Source organism: Nilaparvata lugens, chromosome 6, assembly GCF_014356525.2.
Source record: "Nilaparvata lugens isolate BPH chromosome 6, ASM1435652v1, whole genome shotgun sequence".
NCBI classification, from domain to species: domain Eukaryota; kingdom Metazoa; phylum Arthropoda; class Insecta; order Hemiptera; family Delphacidae; genus Nilaparvata; species Nilaparvata lugens.
Window position 1 is genome coordinate 50,090,468 of NC_052509.1, and position 16,743 is coordinate 50,107,210.

Sequence of the window (16,743 nt, forward strand, 5' to 3'; positions counted from 1 at the left end):
TTTTAGCTCAAAAATTTCTAGTTTCATTCAAAATGTAGACTTTTTGAATTATTACTAAGTAACTGTTCTAGATTTTTTGATTTAAGACTCTATTACTATCTATCTGATTAAAAAATTTACTCGTTTATCTGAGTATTGAAGAGCGTAAATTGTATTTTGAAAAGTGAAAATGACATAACAAACATTTTGATTTGAACAGTATAGTATAAATTGGAAATGGGACAGTTTTGGGCATGAGCCTGTTGTGCCATTCCCCATGTTAAGTATTTTGTACACAATGTGATAAATAAATAAAGGAAGAACCAGGCAGGCGAGAAGGTAAAAGAATAGCAGGACAAAAGAAACAAAGTAGGAAGAAAACAACGATAAGAAAGCGGTGAAAAGCAACGTTGCAAGGGGATAAAAGTAAGAAGCCAAGGAGCTGAGAAGAAAACCCAGAGGAAAGAGAAGTGGAGAACAACATTACAAGAGAAACAGAAACAGGTAGGAAAACGAGGAACTAAAGAGGATAAGATAGAAGAGGACGAGGACTAAACTTTCCAAAAAAAGAAAATTGTGGGAAATTCTACAGGGGTGTGAGAAATATCAAGAATGACTGATGAACACCCCGATAGAAGGATAAAGACGAGATGTAGGAGGAGGAGAAGGAGAAGGATGAGGAGGAAAAGCTGCTGATGTATTGCAGGGTCACAAGAGTCGTTATCACACATTGCTCTTCCTCCCCAACTGCCCATCCCCTACCCTACAAGGGGCCTAGAGAAGATATAGTAGGATTCACTTGACACTGTCAGCATTCCTCATACCAATACTTCCTATTGATCCTATGTTGACGGATGACAGCGATAAAAGCGGACACACACTGTGTGATGTGAGCGTCCTTTTTCTTGTGCTGTTGATTTTTGGAGAGAAGACATTATAACAAAACTGAAATTGTCAGAAGCAGCGGCCACCGACTGTGACAGGCCAGAAAAAGCATTTGAAAAATATGAGATAATAAAGATGTGAGCAGGCAGATGTATTTGAGTAGAGGGTAGGGGTATGGATCTGAATATTTCCATTGACAACTCATGATAAGTCTATTTGTTACTCAGCGTATTTCAGGTTGGTGGGATTTCAATTGTAATAGTTGTCACTCTTATTGGTTCATTTATTTATTTATTCTTATGGCTTTTTCTTTTTTTTATGGCATAGAAATCCTTTTGGATGTTCTGCCTCGCCGTATTACCCAATGTCATTTCCTATCAACACTCAAGTTTATAGGTTATGTATTGGGTTCTTCAAGTTTTCTCACTAAAAATGTGCACTTTGACTTCCTGAGATGAATTTGATTCTTATTGGTTTGAAATGTTATGATGGTGTGGAAACAGGGCAGGACAGGACAGGACAGGACAGGACAGGACCGGACTGGACAGGACAGGACCGGACCAGACAGGACAGAACAGGATCGGACAGGACCGGACTGGACTGGACAGGACCGGACAGTACCGGACAGGACCGGACAGGACAGAACAGGACCGGACTGGACAGGACAGGACCGGACCGGACAGGACAGAACAGGACTGGACAGGACAGGACATGACAGGACAGGACTGGACAGGACAGGACGGACAGGACAGGACCGGACTGGACAGGACAGGACAGGACCGGACAGGACAGAACAGGACAGGACTGGACAGGACAGGACTGGACAGGACAGGACAGTTGGAATAGACATGAGAAGTTCAATTAAAAAAAGACTAAGAGGGCTACCAAGAAACTAGGACTATATGGATCCCTATACTAAAATCGTGCTTTTAATGATTGAGGAGATTGGGAACTGAAGGCAAAAGAAGCTGAATAAGACACAGAAGAAGACATCATTGAAATGAGATATTTTAGAAGGAAATGAAGTAAACAAAAGATAGAGTGAATAAAATGATTTCAAATAGCCGATGAGCATTCATAATATAACAAAAATTATTTCAAAATAAAAGCCACAACAGGAATATTTTCCATGGCAAAATACATCACGGCACAAGAGTACATGTTTGAATCGGTAAATTTGAATAGTAAAAATAGCATAAGTTGGTGAGCACATTCTACTATCAATAACAATATACAGTTTTCGAATAGTATTGATACAGTTTTCGAACAGTGGATGGATCAATAATGGAAGGCAACTCAAATGGGAACTTTGATACACACATCTCCAAGTTCTGTAGCTTGTTTGTGGCTACATGAGGTGAGAGATAGAACAATGCCTCCACAACTATGCAACTATTATGGCGATCGACCCACAACTGGAGTCGAGCAGACTGAATTTTCGAAGTTCAAGGTCACCCGTCTATGCTGGCTCATGAACAAACTATGATAAAACATAAACATTGGACTGATAACAATGAAAACGTAAAGATGTGGATAATTGGAAAAGTATTGAGACAAACAGACTGTTCCAATAAACACAGGAATGACTAAGAACATGGAACATATTAAACAATTGTTAAGAACGTTTTTGTATAGGCTCAATTTGGTAACGATTATAGTAGATCCTACGTTCTGATAATTGATAGATTGTCATAGTTCTAATTGGTTAGCAACCAGGATGAGCTTCGCTAAAATAGTTCTCAATCGTTGACAAATACGACCAAAATGTTCCTTCTCAATATTGATACAAATAATGGTAGGGAGATGATACAAAATCACAAACAGTTATGACCTCATGCTCGATAAGAGAACAATATACATGCATAGAAGGTTAACGAGTGAGATAGAGATACTGTGTACTGCAGCATAAGTTGTGACACCCTGGAAGGGGGTCGCCAGGGGGGAGAGGGTAGATTTGCTCCCTGTAGAGGGGTGAAGAGTGGGAGGAGTACTCTTGCAGCGATCGATATACGGGGCAGAATACAGCATCCAGCTGAGCTGGAGCAGAGAGAGAGAGAGAGAGAGCACACGCGTGGGAACTGGAGCAAGACAGAGTGAGATAAGTCTAGGAAAAGGTGTGAGAGGGTAGAACCATTTATAACGGTGGGACATCTCGTATATCTTACGTTATCGCGCGTAAGGTGGAATACATTCAGAAGGGTGATCTTCAGATTTTTTCAAGGTGATGCTTGCTGATAACGTAATGGAAGCTGTGTCGCTATCATCGACGTTTCGTTTAAAGTGACTCTTTAAAGGATGAAGTGGCCCTGATAGCGGGTTCGATTCCCTGCTGGGAATGGAAGTCTTTCCTCAATTGATATTCAATTCTGCTTTCACAGATTCCATGACTACAGATAAGTGGACTTCTATAGTAAGTTTAATCCCCTTGCTCACATAATCGATGCTCACAGTATGGAGTGAAACAAACAATTGTGAATAGAGAAAGACACTAACCACACAAATATGTACCTCACTCGAATCAACAATCAATCCAAGCTTATTGAACTAATCCCCTATATCATTATAGTTCGCAACTCCCTAGACTGGGAAAACATACCTTAAGCTTAAAACGTAACCTAAATCACACAAATCAGATCTGACTAATGAAGATTATCCCTAGTCACCTACAGCCACGTTTACACTAGAGTTGTCAAATGAGGTTTCAACAAATTGCGGTTATTTGTTGCCAATTTCTTAATAAACACAGCAGAATTTAACTTGTTTTCTACAGAAAAAATGACAAATCTTTTGAAAGTAAACTATTTATGGACAATATTTTGTTGACAACCCTGGTGTAAACGCAGCTTTAAGATAACTTCTTAGAATTTTCGTTAATTTAAAACAAACTTATATTGTACACAAATACTACCAAATTATTGATCATTTCTGTAGGTCATGTGACCTTGTCCTATAACTTTCCCCGTCCACTGACCTTCCCACCGGAAGGCTACCAATAATTAGTATCAGAGAAAGAAAATCCACTGCACAATTTTCAATAACAAAAAAAAATAGAAAAGAAGAACGAGTTTTAGGAATAGACCAGAGTTATATCAAACAAGTAATAATCAAACAATTAATTTCATAGATGTATCAAATTATTCACACCTAACAATCGCGAATTTCTATTATGATGATCATTATAATTTCTAATTTTTTTTCAATGTAGAAAAATTTACCCTGCCTGGATCTGTTAAATGAACATTGATGAAATATCTCCTGCCAAGTATGTAGTATGTGCTTGAATAAGAGCGATATCAAATGAAACAAAGAGAATTTTTTTTTGTATAGTTGAGAAGTTGATATTGCGGTAATTATTATTCATATTGAATAAAAATACTGAGAAATTGTCAAAAAGCACAGATTTATTGATAGTTAGAAAGACCGGTTTCGATGGTAACACCATTTTCAATCTCTGATAAACTGTTTATAAATCTGTGGTTTTTGACAATTTCTTAGTCATTTTATTTAATAAGAATAAAATATAATAAGCAAATCGAATGAAAAATAAATTAAAGTTCTCACCTGCTATTAGTGCAAAAAAATACGGCGTCGAACTCAAATATGCCTGCATATTAGAATACACGTAATGATTCGTCATTTTCTTCTGCATCATAATACAAGATGAATGAGTTTCACAATATTGAACATAAAATAATCAAATTTAATAAGACATTTACAACAGAAATTGCACACATCAGAGGAAACTAGACGACAGTGCTTGCTTCTAATCACACAAACCGTGTGTATGAAAATTTCCCCTATTTTTTCCCCCTAAGTTTATCAAAAGTGACGAAAGATAACAACAATGCAAACAACGAGGAAACTCAACACCGACTATTGAAAGGAAACGCTTATATTGAGCGGAAGCCATTTGTGGGATTAGTTGTTGTAGTACGATTCACTTTCAAACATCAGTGTTGGTTGAATGGGGAAAACATTGATGTTATCTATAAGAATTGCTGACAGTGTAAAGTGGATCTCAATAAAGGAACATTGATTTTTCAGTTGAATTTCCAAGTTGGAACAGAGCGTTAAATCGGATTAATATTTATGGCGTTTTTTAACACGGCAAGAATGTAAAGCGGAAGGTTCTAAGTCCTTGCATTGCGTGCAGTTATCAATCAAACGGATTACGTTTTTGTTTTCTCTGAAAAGCATTATTGATATTGGAGAAGGAAACCCCACTTATTTTGATTACCTTCTACAACTGATACACTGCGAAAAGTGTTGTAATGCGATTAAACTGTGTATATTCAAATTGAAGATACTGATGCATATGACGAAAATAATGATGTAAATCGAAGGTAGGGAAGACAATATAACAAAGGCAGAAAAAGAAGAAAATTGAGGGACAATTTTTCAGCTTTCATAGACAGAAAACTTCTAAAAGCCGTATAATACGTTACAAATTTGAATAAATACAGTAAAATTATTTAGAAAAGAATTTAGAGTGATTTACATTCAAATATTAGGATAATTCGGAATTGAGGGAAACGAATGAATGAAGTTTATTCTCAATAAGCTTAATACAAGAAAATGTAAAATACATGCAAATCAAGAACAAATAAAAAAGTTTATAAAGAGATGAAATGAGATTTTTGTATATCATACTTAACGATAACTTATAAATGTAACAAATTTTGATGAGAACATCTCACTGATAGAAATTCAGATCGGAGAATTAAAAAATCTGGTGTGGGGCACTCACACAACTTTCCTTGCCGTTATGAAAATTGATCACCTGACGCTATTGTTACCGCGCATCTCAAGTCTACTATTCAAAGATTTGAGCCAGCTGGTGACAGGCAATAACGCTGGAGACACACGAGGTCTGCTATCTCTTCATAGTGAATCATTTAATAGAATCAACAGTTGCCAACAGTTTGCAATTGAAATAATAAAATTTTCTCGAATTTCGAAGCTTATTTAAAATTTTAGGTGAAAATGTTACATAACATTAATTGTAGAGATTTTCATGCTCAATCTTTTCCACTTGGAATTTTTTGTTTAAATTGTATCTGAAGCCTGATAATTGGGAATCTAAAATCAAACTTTGCATAGATGGGGTGGAGCTCCTGGAATTTTTACAGATATGGGACTTGTGGCAGTTGATAGAGATTATCAATGACTATTCTAGGTATGAAAGTGATGGAAATCGTTAGAGCCGTTTTCGAGAAAATCGCGAAAAACCCTGTTTTTGACAACATTTTTGCCATTTTATCCTCCATCTTCAATTGCATTAGATCGAAATTGTTAGTGTCGGATCCTCATATTGTAAGGACCTTAAGTTCCAAATTTCAAGTCATTCCGTTAATTGGGAGATGCGATATCGTGTACACAGACGCACATACACACACACACACACACACACACACACACACACACACATACATACCAATACCCAAAAACCACTTTTTTAGACTCAGGGGACCTTGAAACGTATAGAAATTTAGAAATTGGGGTACCTTAATTTTTTCGGAAAGCAATATTTTCCTTACCTATGGTAATAGGGCAAGGAAAGTAAATATATCATTTTTACACAAATATACCCATTTATCAATCCAACCATTTTTATTATTTCAGTCTTTTCCCGGTTGGGTTATAGAGATGACTATCAATTTTTTCTATACCTGAGCTACGTTTTCTTTATCAAGAGAATATCTACATAGAAATTAAGACACTTCATAGTTTTGGAACAGAGTGAAAAACGTAATATTTTCACAACTTTGAGGAATACTTTTAAACCGAATCATTATAACCTATCCATTTCAAACCACCTAGAATGATTCCTTGTAATATATAATACGTCATCCCCAATCATTCTGATAATGAATGAGATCATCCACCTTTCGAATTCCCGAAGCTGACTTAATGATGTAAACGGGAAGGAACAGATCACCATAGATTCCGAGGAAACGTGATAATAATTATCTTCACCAAACATCCGACCTGTGGTTAACAGTTACTTAACAGTAGCTGCTTCCTGAACCTATTTCTCCTCAGGCTATTAATATGGTTCTTAGAAATTAGGACTAATGTAATAGTAATAAAATGTCGAGAGGATAATATTCCATTATAATCCCCTGTAATCCACAAGTATGACTGTATAAAAAGTACACTGTTTACTTAGTCTGCCAATGACGTATATCTGCTCATTCAAAACATTTATAAAAGATCTAATACATTGACCATGAGAGTCAACTTGGTAATTCTATTATTTATTCATCCTACCACAGAAATATTCCAATGAATAGAGCCTCTCTAGACAAAACTAATGAAGGAATCGATTAAAAAATGACATCAATTGGGTGAACTACGAAATATTCCCAATTTTTGAGCCGAACCTTTGTTTGACAACCAAAAATTGAAGGCCTCCTTCCTCTTGAAAGCCCGACAAAGCAATTGATGCTACAAACTTTATGATGCAAAGTAGCTCCCTCCTTTCCAGCCTGGGTAAGCAAAGTACATCGTACTCGAACATTTTTTGACAGTAAATATTCAACAAACAACGTCATATTATCTAATATTATGGGCCATAAAGAAAAATTACTTTGGATTTTTCAAGTGTGAAAACTAAAACCTGAGTTATAAACACTCAACTTGAACAGACACCATTCTATACAAATAAAACTTTACTCTTCTCAGTACCCTTTTGAATCATTTTATTTTTAATATTGTGATAAAATAATTTGAAAGTTACTGAGATTCATGTTTTATTTATATTAAAAGTAGCCCTAAAGAAAAAAGACCATTCTACACATTGCATCATGAATTAAAATGTAACAATTGAACTTTTAAACGATATTCACATTTCTTTCACAACTCTACGTTATTTGAAAATTAATATTCAAATGAGCTCCCCTCCGATGAATTCAGCCTATTTCAACAAACTTAGTATCCATTGCACTGTCCCAACTGACCAATAGAGAACAAGAGCTGTCTATCTACGTGCCGCCTACCTTCATACCTTTATGAATTGATAATGCATATAATTTATGAATACGTTTACAATAATTATGTATCTCTAACTCGATTGATTTGGGACAAGCATAATATCTAACTCTTAAAATTGTACCCGGATATAATTTTATGGTCGCACTCACTATGTAGATGGACACATTAAATTTGAAATAGTATTTTGTAAATAGTGGAGGAAACAGCAATTAACAACCTTTTGGCAAGCAAGCTGTTATTTGAAAATATTGTGATCAATGTCAGGGATGGAAATTGAACTTCTCACTCCAAACTATCAAACCAATCTTGATCGATTTCAGTTGAACATTAGGCTCACTTAGGCTCTCACAATATGTGCCCATTTCCAAGACAGTTGTGCAAACAGAGACGACAACGGCAATTAACTGGCATTGTCAGACAGCATCCGGGGACCCCCGGAGCCCCGGACACGACACGCAACCGACCCGACACGTCACAGACACGACACGTCGCGACGACTTCACTTCACTCGTCTGTCGGTCACAGTGAGAACTGAGGCAAGCAAGGTTACCCAAGCAGGGGTTTCGGCGGATACCTGTTGTCCGGGGTTGGTTTCTAAACCCCCCCCCCCTCTAAACCTCCTACCCCCTTAGCTGTGGGGTTCCAAAACCCACCCCCCACTACCGCCATTTCCCCACCCTCCCAAGGTCCCGGTGAATACGAGCAGCTACTATCGATCCAAAAACCCGTGGCTCCCCCCTTCGTGACGTTCCCCCCCACGTACCCCAAGCCCCCCACCCCCAAGGCTACAACCGGCCATGTCCTTTCCAAATGTACGCGCATACACACGCACTCTGCAAATAAACGCGTTTACTACATGGTGTAGCGGTAATAACACTAGTTTCACCCCACGCTAATAATAAATGTTGTAGTAATCACTGATTATATTTGTAGCTTGATTTCAGCCAAATTTGACTGAAAAAATATGAACATATTATCCAAATTATAAGGGTACTTCAGACTAAATTAATTCAACGCATGATGAAGGCCTACATGATGAACTCCAGTTTTATTTATTTTTCTGCTGAGTGTGATGCTCACATGAGCTCTAGGATTGTGCGTGGGTAATGAGGCGGATGATAATGAGAGATGAATGAACCTACAGTTCTAGGTGGGTTTCGAACCACCAGGAAGCGATTTTACAATTTGTAACTGAGTGGGGCACTAGCCATAATGAACATTTTCAAAATATAATTATCTATAGACCTACTGCAAGACTAAATCGATTCACAAAATTATAAAGACCCACTGATTCTTTCAACTACTACTGATAAGAACTATTAGTTGCAGGTGTACTATTCAAGCACTAGCGACATTTGGTATCAAAGAGCTCAGTGTCATTCGAAAATGACCTGTAGAAAGACTAGATTGATTCAACCTAAATTGAATGCTAATCATAGCAGAATATGAAACCACATTACAAAATCCATTTCACTGTAGAAGCTATGCAGCTTGATGTTTCTTTAAAAAATCATCAAATATGGGCTGACAGTTCACAAAATTGAGTGATTTAATCATAATTTTTTGAGAAAGACCAATATTTATAGAAGAAGCAAAGTTCTTTCATATAACTAAAACAACGAAAGTGGAGAAACGAAGTTCTTTCTATCACTAAATCGATTACTAACACAGATTACATATCACTAACACAGAAAGTGAGTTGAATGTCCCGAATTTCCAAATAATTGTTCAACAAACATTATATAAGGCTTTCAATCTAGTTTGGTCCGTCTATTATTAGTTTTCCACTGTTAATTCAATCACATTTCAATTGCGTTTCTATTGTAGATCGCTCAACAATTCATACAAAAGCTTAGCTGAAACCGACTTGACCAAAATAATTGATCAGTAAATATAATCAGAGCGAATGTCAACCCAGGTACAAAACTACAATGGAGTAAGATAATTAGAGCTAATTTCCTTCAAATCTCTATAGGCATTTCATTAGTAGTTTCAAATTTCGTTCACCAATTAGTACACTCTAAAACATTATACACGCGAATATTTCTACCGACTATCCAATAATCATTCTTCAAGATTTAGTAATCGAGAATTTAAATCATAAAAATCACCCCGTTAGTAATTTTCGTGAATAAGGACTACTTTAAAAAGTTAATGACTATTTGAAAAAAACTGGGACATGTATGAGGAAAACCATAAGATAATGACACTTGATAATGATAACTTGTTGGAAATTTTTCTCGAAGATAACAAAATTAACTTTTCAAAATTCAATTTAAAACTTACTCTGTTAGCAGATGCATCCCCTATAAAAACAAGGATCTTGTTGAAACTTCTTGTAAACTCCTACCACTGTACTCCATGTTTATGTACTAACGAGTATGTGCGGTCGCATAATTAAACAAGGTCATAGACTGAAAATCGACTGAGTGGCCTCGAAATATACCAATATAGAAATAGGATCAGAAATCCAGAAAGCCTAGAAATCCACTGAATCATTGTGGATCAAGTGCGAGACTAATGCAAGATTCTAGATTCCAACCTGATCTGGGTAAGCTTTGCTGACTGAAACTTGATCTATATATTATTCTTATTTCATTTGGGAGACATGATCACAGGATTTGGATTTGAATCACTGTAATTTTATTGTACTCTAAAACCGTGGGAAGTCTTTTAATTTTCGAATACTTTGTTTTGTGCACTAATAACCCTTATTTAACATCTTCACATCTCTCATATATGTTCAGCGCCTATTCTCACGAAAACAATTCAAAATGAAAAAACTGGTTAATCACAAAATCCTTGAAATCTTGGAACATTGGCAAGGAATATCCGTTCTCAAGTTCAATGTCACTAATTAAAAGTCTCGTGACGCGAAGGATAAATTTGGCATTGGATTAGCTCAAAAATTACTGTTTTCCAGCAGCACTCTGAGAGAGTTACTTCATTTTCCATTTTATCATAATTGTATTTGAATCAAGCAAATCATAGGCCAACATGATATCAACCCTCTGAGCAATAGAGATGATCAATTTGCAACTCCACAGAACTGAATGGAATTTTGTCTTATTTTTATTACATATTTCTACAATAGTTATTAAAATTCATTTTGTTTTTGTATGACTATCAATCAAACCATATGAATATAATGGCACGTGTATATATTTTCTGGCTATATTAACTGACTCATTTATTTGAATGAACATGATATAATTATTCTGAAATCGTCTAAATACTGATTATATCGGAGAACTGAATTACTTGACACAATTTTGGGTCACTTCCTTGACGTGTTTCTTGGAAGATGTCATTCAAAAATAGTTGTCTTATATAAATTTATTCTAGCCTCAATCTAGTCCAAAATGATCACTCTTCTCTTAATGCAATTTTATAATAAAATGTAGAGGACAATCAACTATGAATACCAAGAGGTACGAATGAATGAAGTATCGCTACTTCATTATAGTTCTGATGAGATGAAAGATGCGATTCATCACGTATGAAATTATTATCAAATCTAATTTTCTTCTAACCTCAATCTAGTTTGAAATTCTACTTTTCAATCTGCATCACCTTCAAGGCACATGCAAATAACAATGAATATGAATACAGTTTTTCATAAAGTATTCCTTTCAGAAATTCCTATCAACGTTCCGAATCTTCCTCCATTTTTGTTTTTTCTATCCCCAATTATTCTCATCTTAATTTGATTCCTTCTAGGAATGTGTCCTCCACTCCGCTCTTCAAAGAATTTGTTTGATTCTCTCTATTACTATCAACCTTAATCTTCTTCTCTCTCAACCCTGCCTTTTTCAACCCTTCTTTTCTTGCATCATTTAAAACGATCATCTATTTCGGCATCTTCTTTCCTGGAATTTTATTTCTCTGACTGCACTGAATATATCTACCCTATATTCAATGACAACTCTTTCTTTATATTCCCTTGCTCGCAAAATGCATCTTACTTGCTACGCAATCATCTTCTTCTGAATACAATTTCTCCTCTGAATACACCAGACACATTGATATCCACTTTAAAATACCATAACTCCATAGAATATACTCCAAACATTCCTGTATTCATGCCCTGCTTGTTTCTAGCATTGTTCGTCACTCCACCGATACCCAATTTTTATAATTTTGGAATTTGTTAACATATATGAGGTAGGGAATACAATGTATACCCTACTCAACTTCCAGTTCGAAAGTTATAGAAATTGGAGTAAATTCAAATTCTTTATTTTTGCCTGTTATTTCAAACGTAAAAGCTCGTAATGAGTATAGTGAACAATATTCAACTTCCATTCCAACTAATCACTGTAGTTGTCAAGTTCTGTGGTTCTATTTCTTCTTCTGGCATTATAGATCGATGTGATCTTTAGCCTCTCGCACAAGATCCCTCCAAATAACACGGTCACATGCATTTCTCCTCTGGAGTTCTATTTAGTAGAATTAGATTTGGTAGAGCCTAAATCTTAAAACGATTTTTTTTATAAATTATACACAAATCAAATGAATAGACTCGGATCAAAACTGATAGACTCACCAAGCTCGTGCTCGTTGGCGGTGCGCCTAGCAGGCGACGCGACGGCGGCACTGGTCTTGGACGGGTGACCGCCCTTGAGCACAGCGACGGGCACCAGTCCTTCGAGGGGCGAATCGACACCCGCAGTCGGCATCCGCACCAGGCACCAGGCGTCGCCCCCCTCCACCACCTCCACCTGCTGACCCTTGCTCACCGACAGCTCCGTGGGCGCAGCTGCCACGTGATCCGCCACCACCCAGGTCATCTCTACTGCTGTTGCCGGTTGCTACAACAAGCAAAAGTTCAGGTTAGGTTAGTAGAAATAGTTAATATTGCTAAAAATTAATTATTACAACCGGGCCTTTGTAACATACAGTGTTACAGAAAAGGAATAAAATTTTACATGACCATCATTCTGTTTTATGAATTTCAAGTATTGTCATACTTTTTTTGTAGCTGTCTTACTAGTTATAGTTATAGCTGTCTTGTAGTTATATTTGTGCAGATTTTCAAAATGGCGGTTGTATGAGTAACTAACGAATTTCGGACAGTTTGAAAATTATATTTTGGTATGTTCCTCACTCAGGAACAATTCCCCAGAGTAATGATGGGGAGTTCTGAAGTACTCTGTATATAGGAGTACAAAATGATAGATTAGATCGCATTCCAGGAATACATGAGAAATATAATTTAATGAGAGGCTGTACATCTAATACAATATTTTTATACATTCATGAGCTTACAAATCGCTTCCCAGTAGTTCGGAACCAACAGAAAGAATATAGGTCCAATCATATCCCATCATCATCAGTTTAATTTCCCACGCACAAGCCTAGAGCTCATGTTAGTATCATGAACAGCAAAGGAAAAATATTCTGGACTATTTACAACCAAACCCTTCTGATTAGTCAGCGCAACGATTGAGAGTCAATAAAAGGAATACGATAGTTATACAAATTCTTTTCATTAGTAAGAGGAAGGGCTAAGTGCCAACTTTGGAAAAATGCATGAAAAAAATCTTTCAGTTTCCTACCAAATTCTATCATACACCCGGAATAAAACGATACATTTCAGGACATAATTAATAAACCACCAAAACTATCTACATACCAACACCTCTCCATCAAGTCCATCAACAAACTTGTCGAGAGATATTTCAAAGTTTCCAAGTGGAATTATTCAGCCACATCGGTTCCAAGAACAACCCTTATATCAACCAGACAACAAGAATAGAACCAACAACAGCTGATCACTACACTCACACACAAATTTTCCCGACAGTTTTCCTCTTGGAATCGTCATGATCGATTTCCCAAGTTTTGATTGCTCAAAAACAAACAAATCCTCCACACTGCTCACCAACCTCTTCTTACTCTCTCACCCCCTCCTTCTGTCTACTTCTGTCGACCAATTAACAGCTGGTCTTCGATTCGCAAAGGATGAGAGAGACAATAATATCTATGATCGGTTTGTCATTGTTGACATCTTCCCCAGGTGTATTCATCGTGCCCCGACCAATTTCCCCCACCTTCCTGCGAACACAGCTGTAATTGATTTATTTCCTTCTGGTTGGAAACTACTATCCTCTCTCTCTCTCCCTCTTCCCTGTTTCCCTCGGTCGCTAACCCAATTTGCACACAGAGCTATTGTGTCGTTTTTCCCTTCTAACGGACAATCCACTCCCGATTTTAAACTGATTTCGACTTTTGAGCGGCATGGATTTGGGCCAATTGGCAGCTATATTTCATTTTATTTTGTCAGCAATGGTTGAATGGGAAGCATTCATGGTGAATGCTGACAGTTTAAAATGAATCTCACCATAGCGATCTCTGGGAACGGTCAAATTTCGAAGATAGGCTGTGAGGAGCGGTTTAAATGTCATGATAGTGATCAAGTTCAATTCAGTATTATATTTTAAATATTTTATTTTGGTTGCCATGGAAAAAATTGTAATGTGAAATTATCAGTTCAATATTATCATTCAAAATTTTTATAGTTTTTGCTTTTTAAATGAGATTTTGTGTTTGAAAATAGTTTTCTTGATTTTAAAATTTATAAAATAGGAACTCAGGAAATGAAAGTGCAAATTTTTAGTGAGAAAAATGAAGAACCCAAGACATAACCTATAAACTTCAGTGTTGATAGGAAATGACATTGGGTAATAATACGGCAAGGCAGAACATCCGAAAGGATCTCTCTGCCGATAAAAGCCATAAGAATAAATAAATAAAGTTCGATTCAGTTTTAATGGCAGAGTAGTATTTCATAAACCATAAAGGATAGTGTACACTATTATATAAGATTATTATACACACTATAATCAAGGATTGTATACACTATTCTTGGTATTTCATTACATGATCCTGGATTATCAATTATCAATTGATGTATCAACCAAATAAGTAATTCCAGTATACCGTAGATCTAGTTTCTAATGTTACACCATTGTAAACCTCACTGGTAAATTGTAGTTCAGTAGGAAGTAAGACTAAGTTCAATAGAGGTTGATGAATGTGTAACAGCCGAAACTATTCACTTGTTAGTCAAAGTAAAGCGACAACTCTGAGACTCATCTCATATGGACAGCTACCAAAAACATTACCTGAAACCTATACAGAGAAACTCTTTAAAATTCACAGAGATTGAAGTCTGACATTAAAGGTTGATGAATGAAATAAAAGCAAAATCTATTATCTTGATACGATATTCCAATAAACAAGTATAAGCTGCTTTAGTCCCAAAAAGTATTGGTCCCGAAGTTCCTAGCACCTACGACTATACGACTCTTAATTGGAAATCTTTGAGATTCAATTTCAGCATTTCCTATAAATAACAACATAAATTCCATTCAACCAATACATATTTTGATTTTAATTTAACTATACCATAATATCACCATCACATCTAAAAGTCGGTTCGTTTCCTAACCACCCCAATCTACTACAGCAGAATTATTTCCCTTATTGTAAAATCAATTTCAATAGTAAGTATTTTCATTCAATATAGACTACAATATTCCAATTACACAGAATAAATACTTTTCCAACCACCCCATTTCACTACAATCGTATTATATATTTTATACAATTATTACTTTCAAGGAAAATATTTTCTCAGTCAATACAGATTTCCACCACAAGACCATTTTCACAACCACACAGAAAGCCATATTTCTTTCCCGAACATCCCATTTTACTACAGCTACATTATTTTTCCTTATTGAACATTTACAGAATACGAAAAAATGGCGACTCTCTAACTGAAGGAAGCACTTAGTCGTGATGAATATCTTGTTGACGCTTCTTTCTAGCAAATTAGTTTGTGTCTTGATGCCACCACCAGTCTCCCTATCCCTAACCCTAACCCTGACTTCAGCAGTACTTTACAGGAAATTAGCTCTTAGCATTAGAAGGCAAGGAAACCTCTACTCTTCTTGTGGTATCCTTTCAGACTGTCAGCATCGTTTGAACGGGAATCATTGATGTTATTCATAAAGAATGCTGACAGCTAGAAACGAGTCTTACTAAAGTGAGATTCATTTAGATCTGTCTGCGTTGGTTGAACGGGAAGCATTGATATTATGCATGAGGAATTCTGACAGCCTCAAGTGGATCTCACTTTATCAAATGGATTTGCACTCTAGCTTAGCACAACCAATAAGTAACACGCCTCTCCAGTTATTTATTCATGTCTACGCCACGCTAATGTACACAATGGTAGTCTTTTATTTCTTTGTCTAAGATAAATTCACTCTAAAAATGAACTGGAGAAATCTATGTTGAAGCTGAAGAAATTCAAGGCTCAACAAACAGTACTAGTAGTTCTGCGAACAGTAGACCTCGCTCATGAATAAAACTTTCAATCTGATGAAAAGGGACAGTACAGTAAGTACAGTACAGTATATTGTGAAGATTTAGCCATGATTGTCATCTATTATTTTCACCATTGAAAGTGCTAGAGACACTGTTTCCAGGGACAACGGACTTATCAAGGAGTATTTTTAAATCAAATACATACATTTTAAATGAAAAAGACTAACAAATTGTCAAAAAACCACAGATTTATTGATACTCAGAAAGACCGGTTTCGGTCATTATCAGAGTTTATAAGAGATTGACAATGGTGTAATTAACGAAACCGGTATTTCTAAGTATCAATAAATCTGTGGTTTTTTGACAATTTCTTCGTCTTTTTAATTTAATGTTAATAATTACCACAATATCAACTTCTCAACTACACAAAAAAAGAAAAAAAAATACCTTTATACCTTTACATACACATTTTTCTCTACAATTGCAGTATAAGACTCCAATACAATAGAGATTTTTTAAAATAATATATCCAATTAATTTGTTAAATCA

General features: G+C 36.0%; 1 protein-coding gene across 1 annotated transcript in view; it reads right to left on the reverse strand.

Annotated features, from left to right (window-relative positions):
• The window catches only part of LOC111050083 (triple functional domain protein), a 463,117-nt gene that overhangs the window by 58,373 nt on the left and 388,001 nt on the right, over window positions 1-16,743 (reverse strand). The window contains 1 exon segment of the mRNA XM_039431097.1: window positions 12,404-12,668. Within this exon segment, the coding sequence (XP_039287031.1) occupies window positions 12,404-12,668 (265 nt within the window).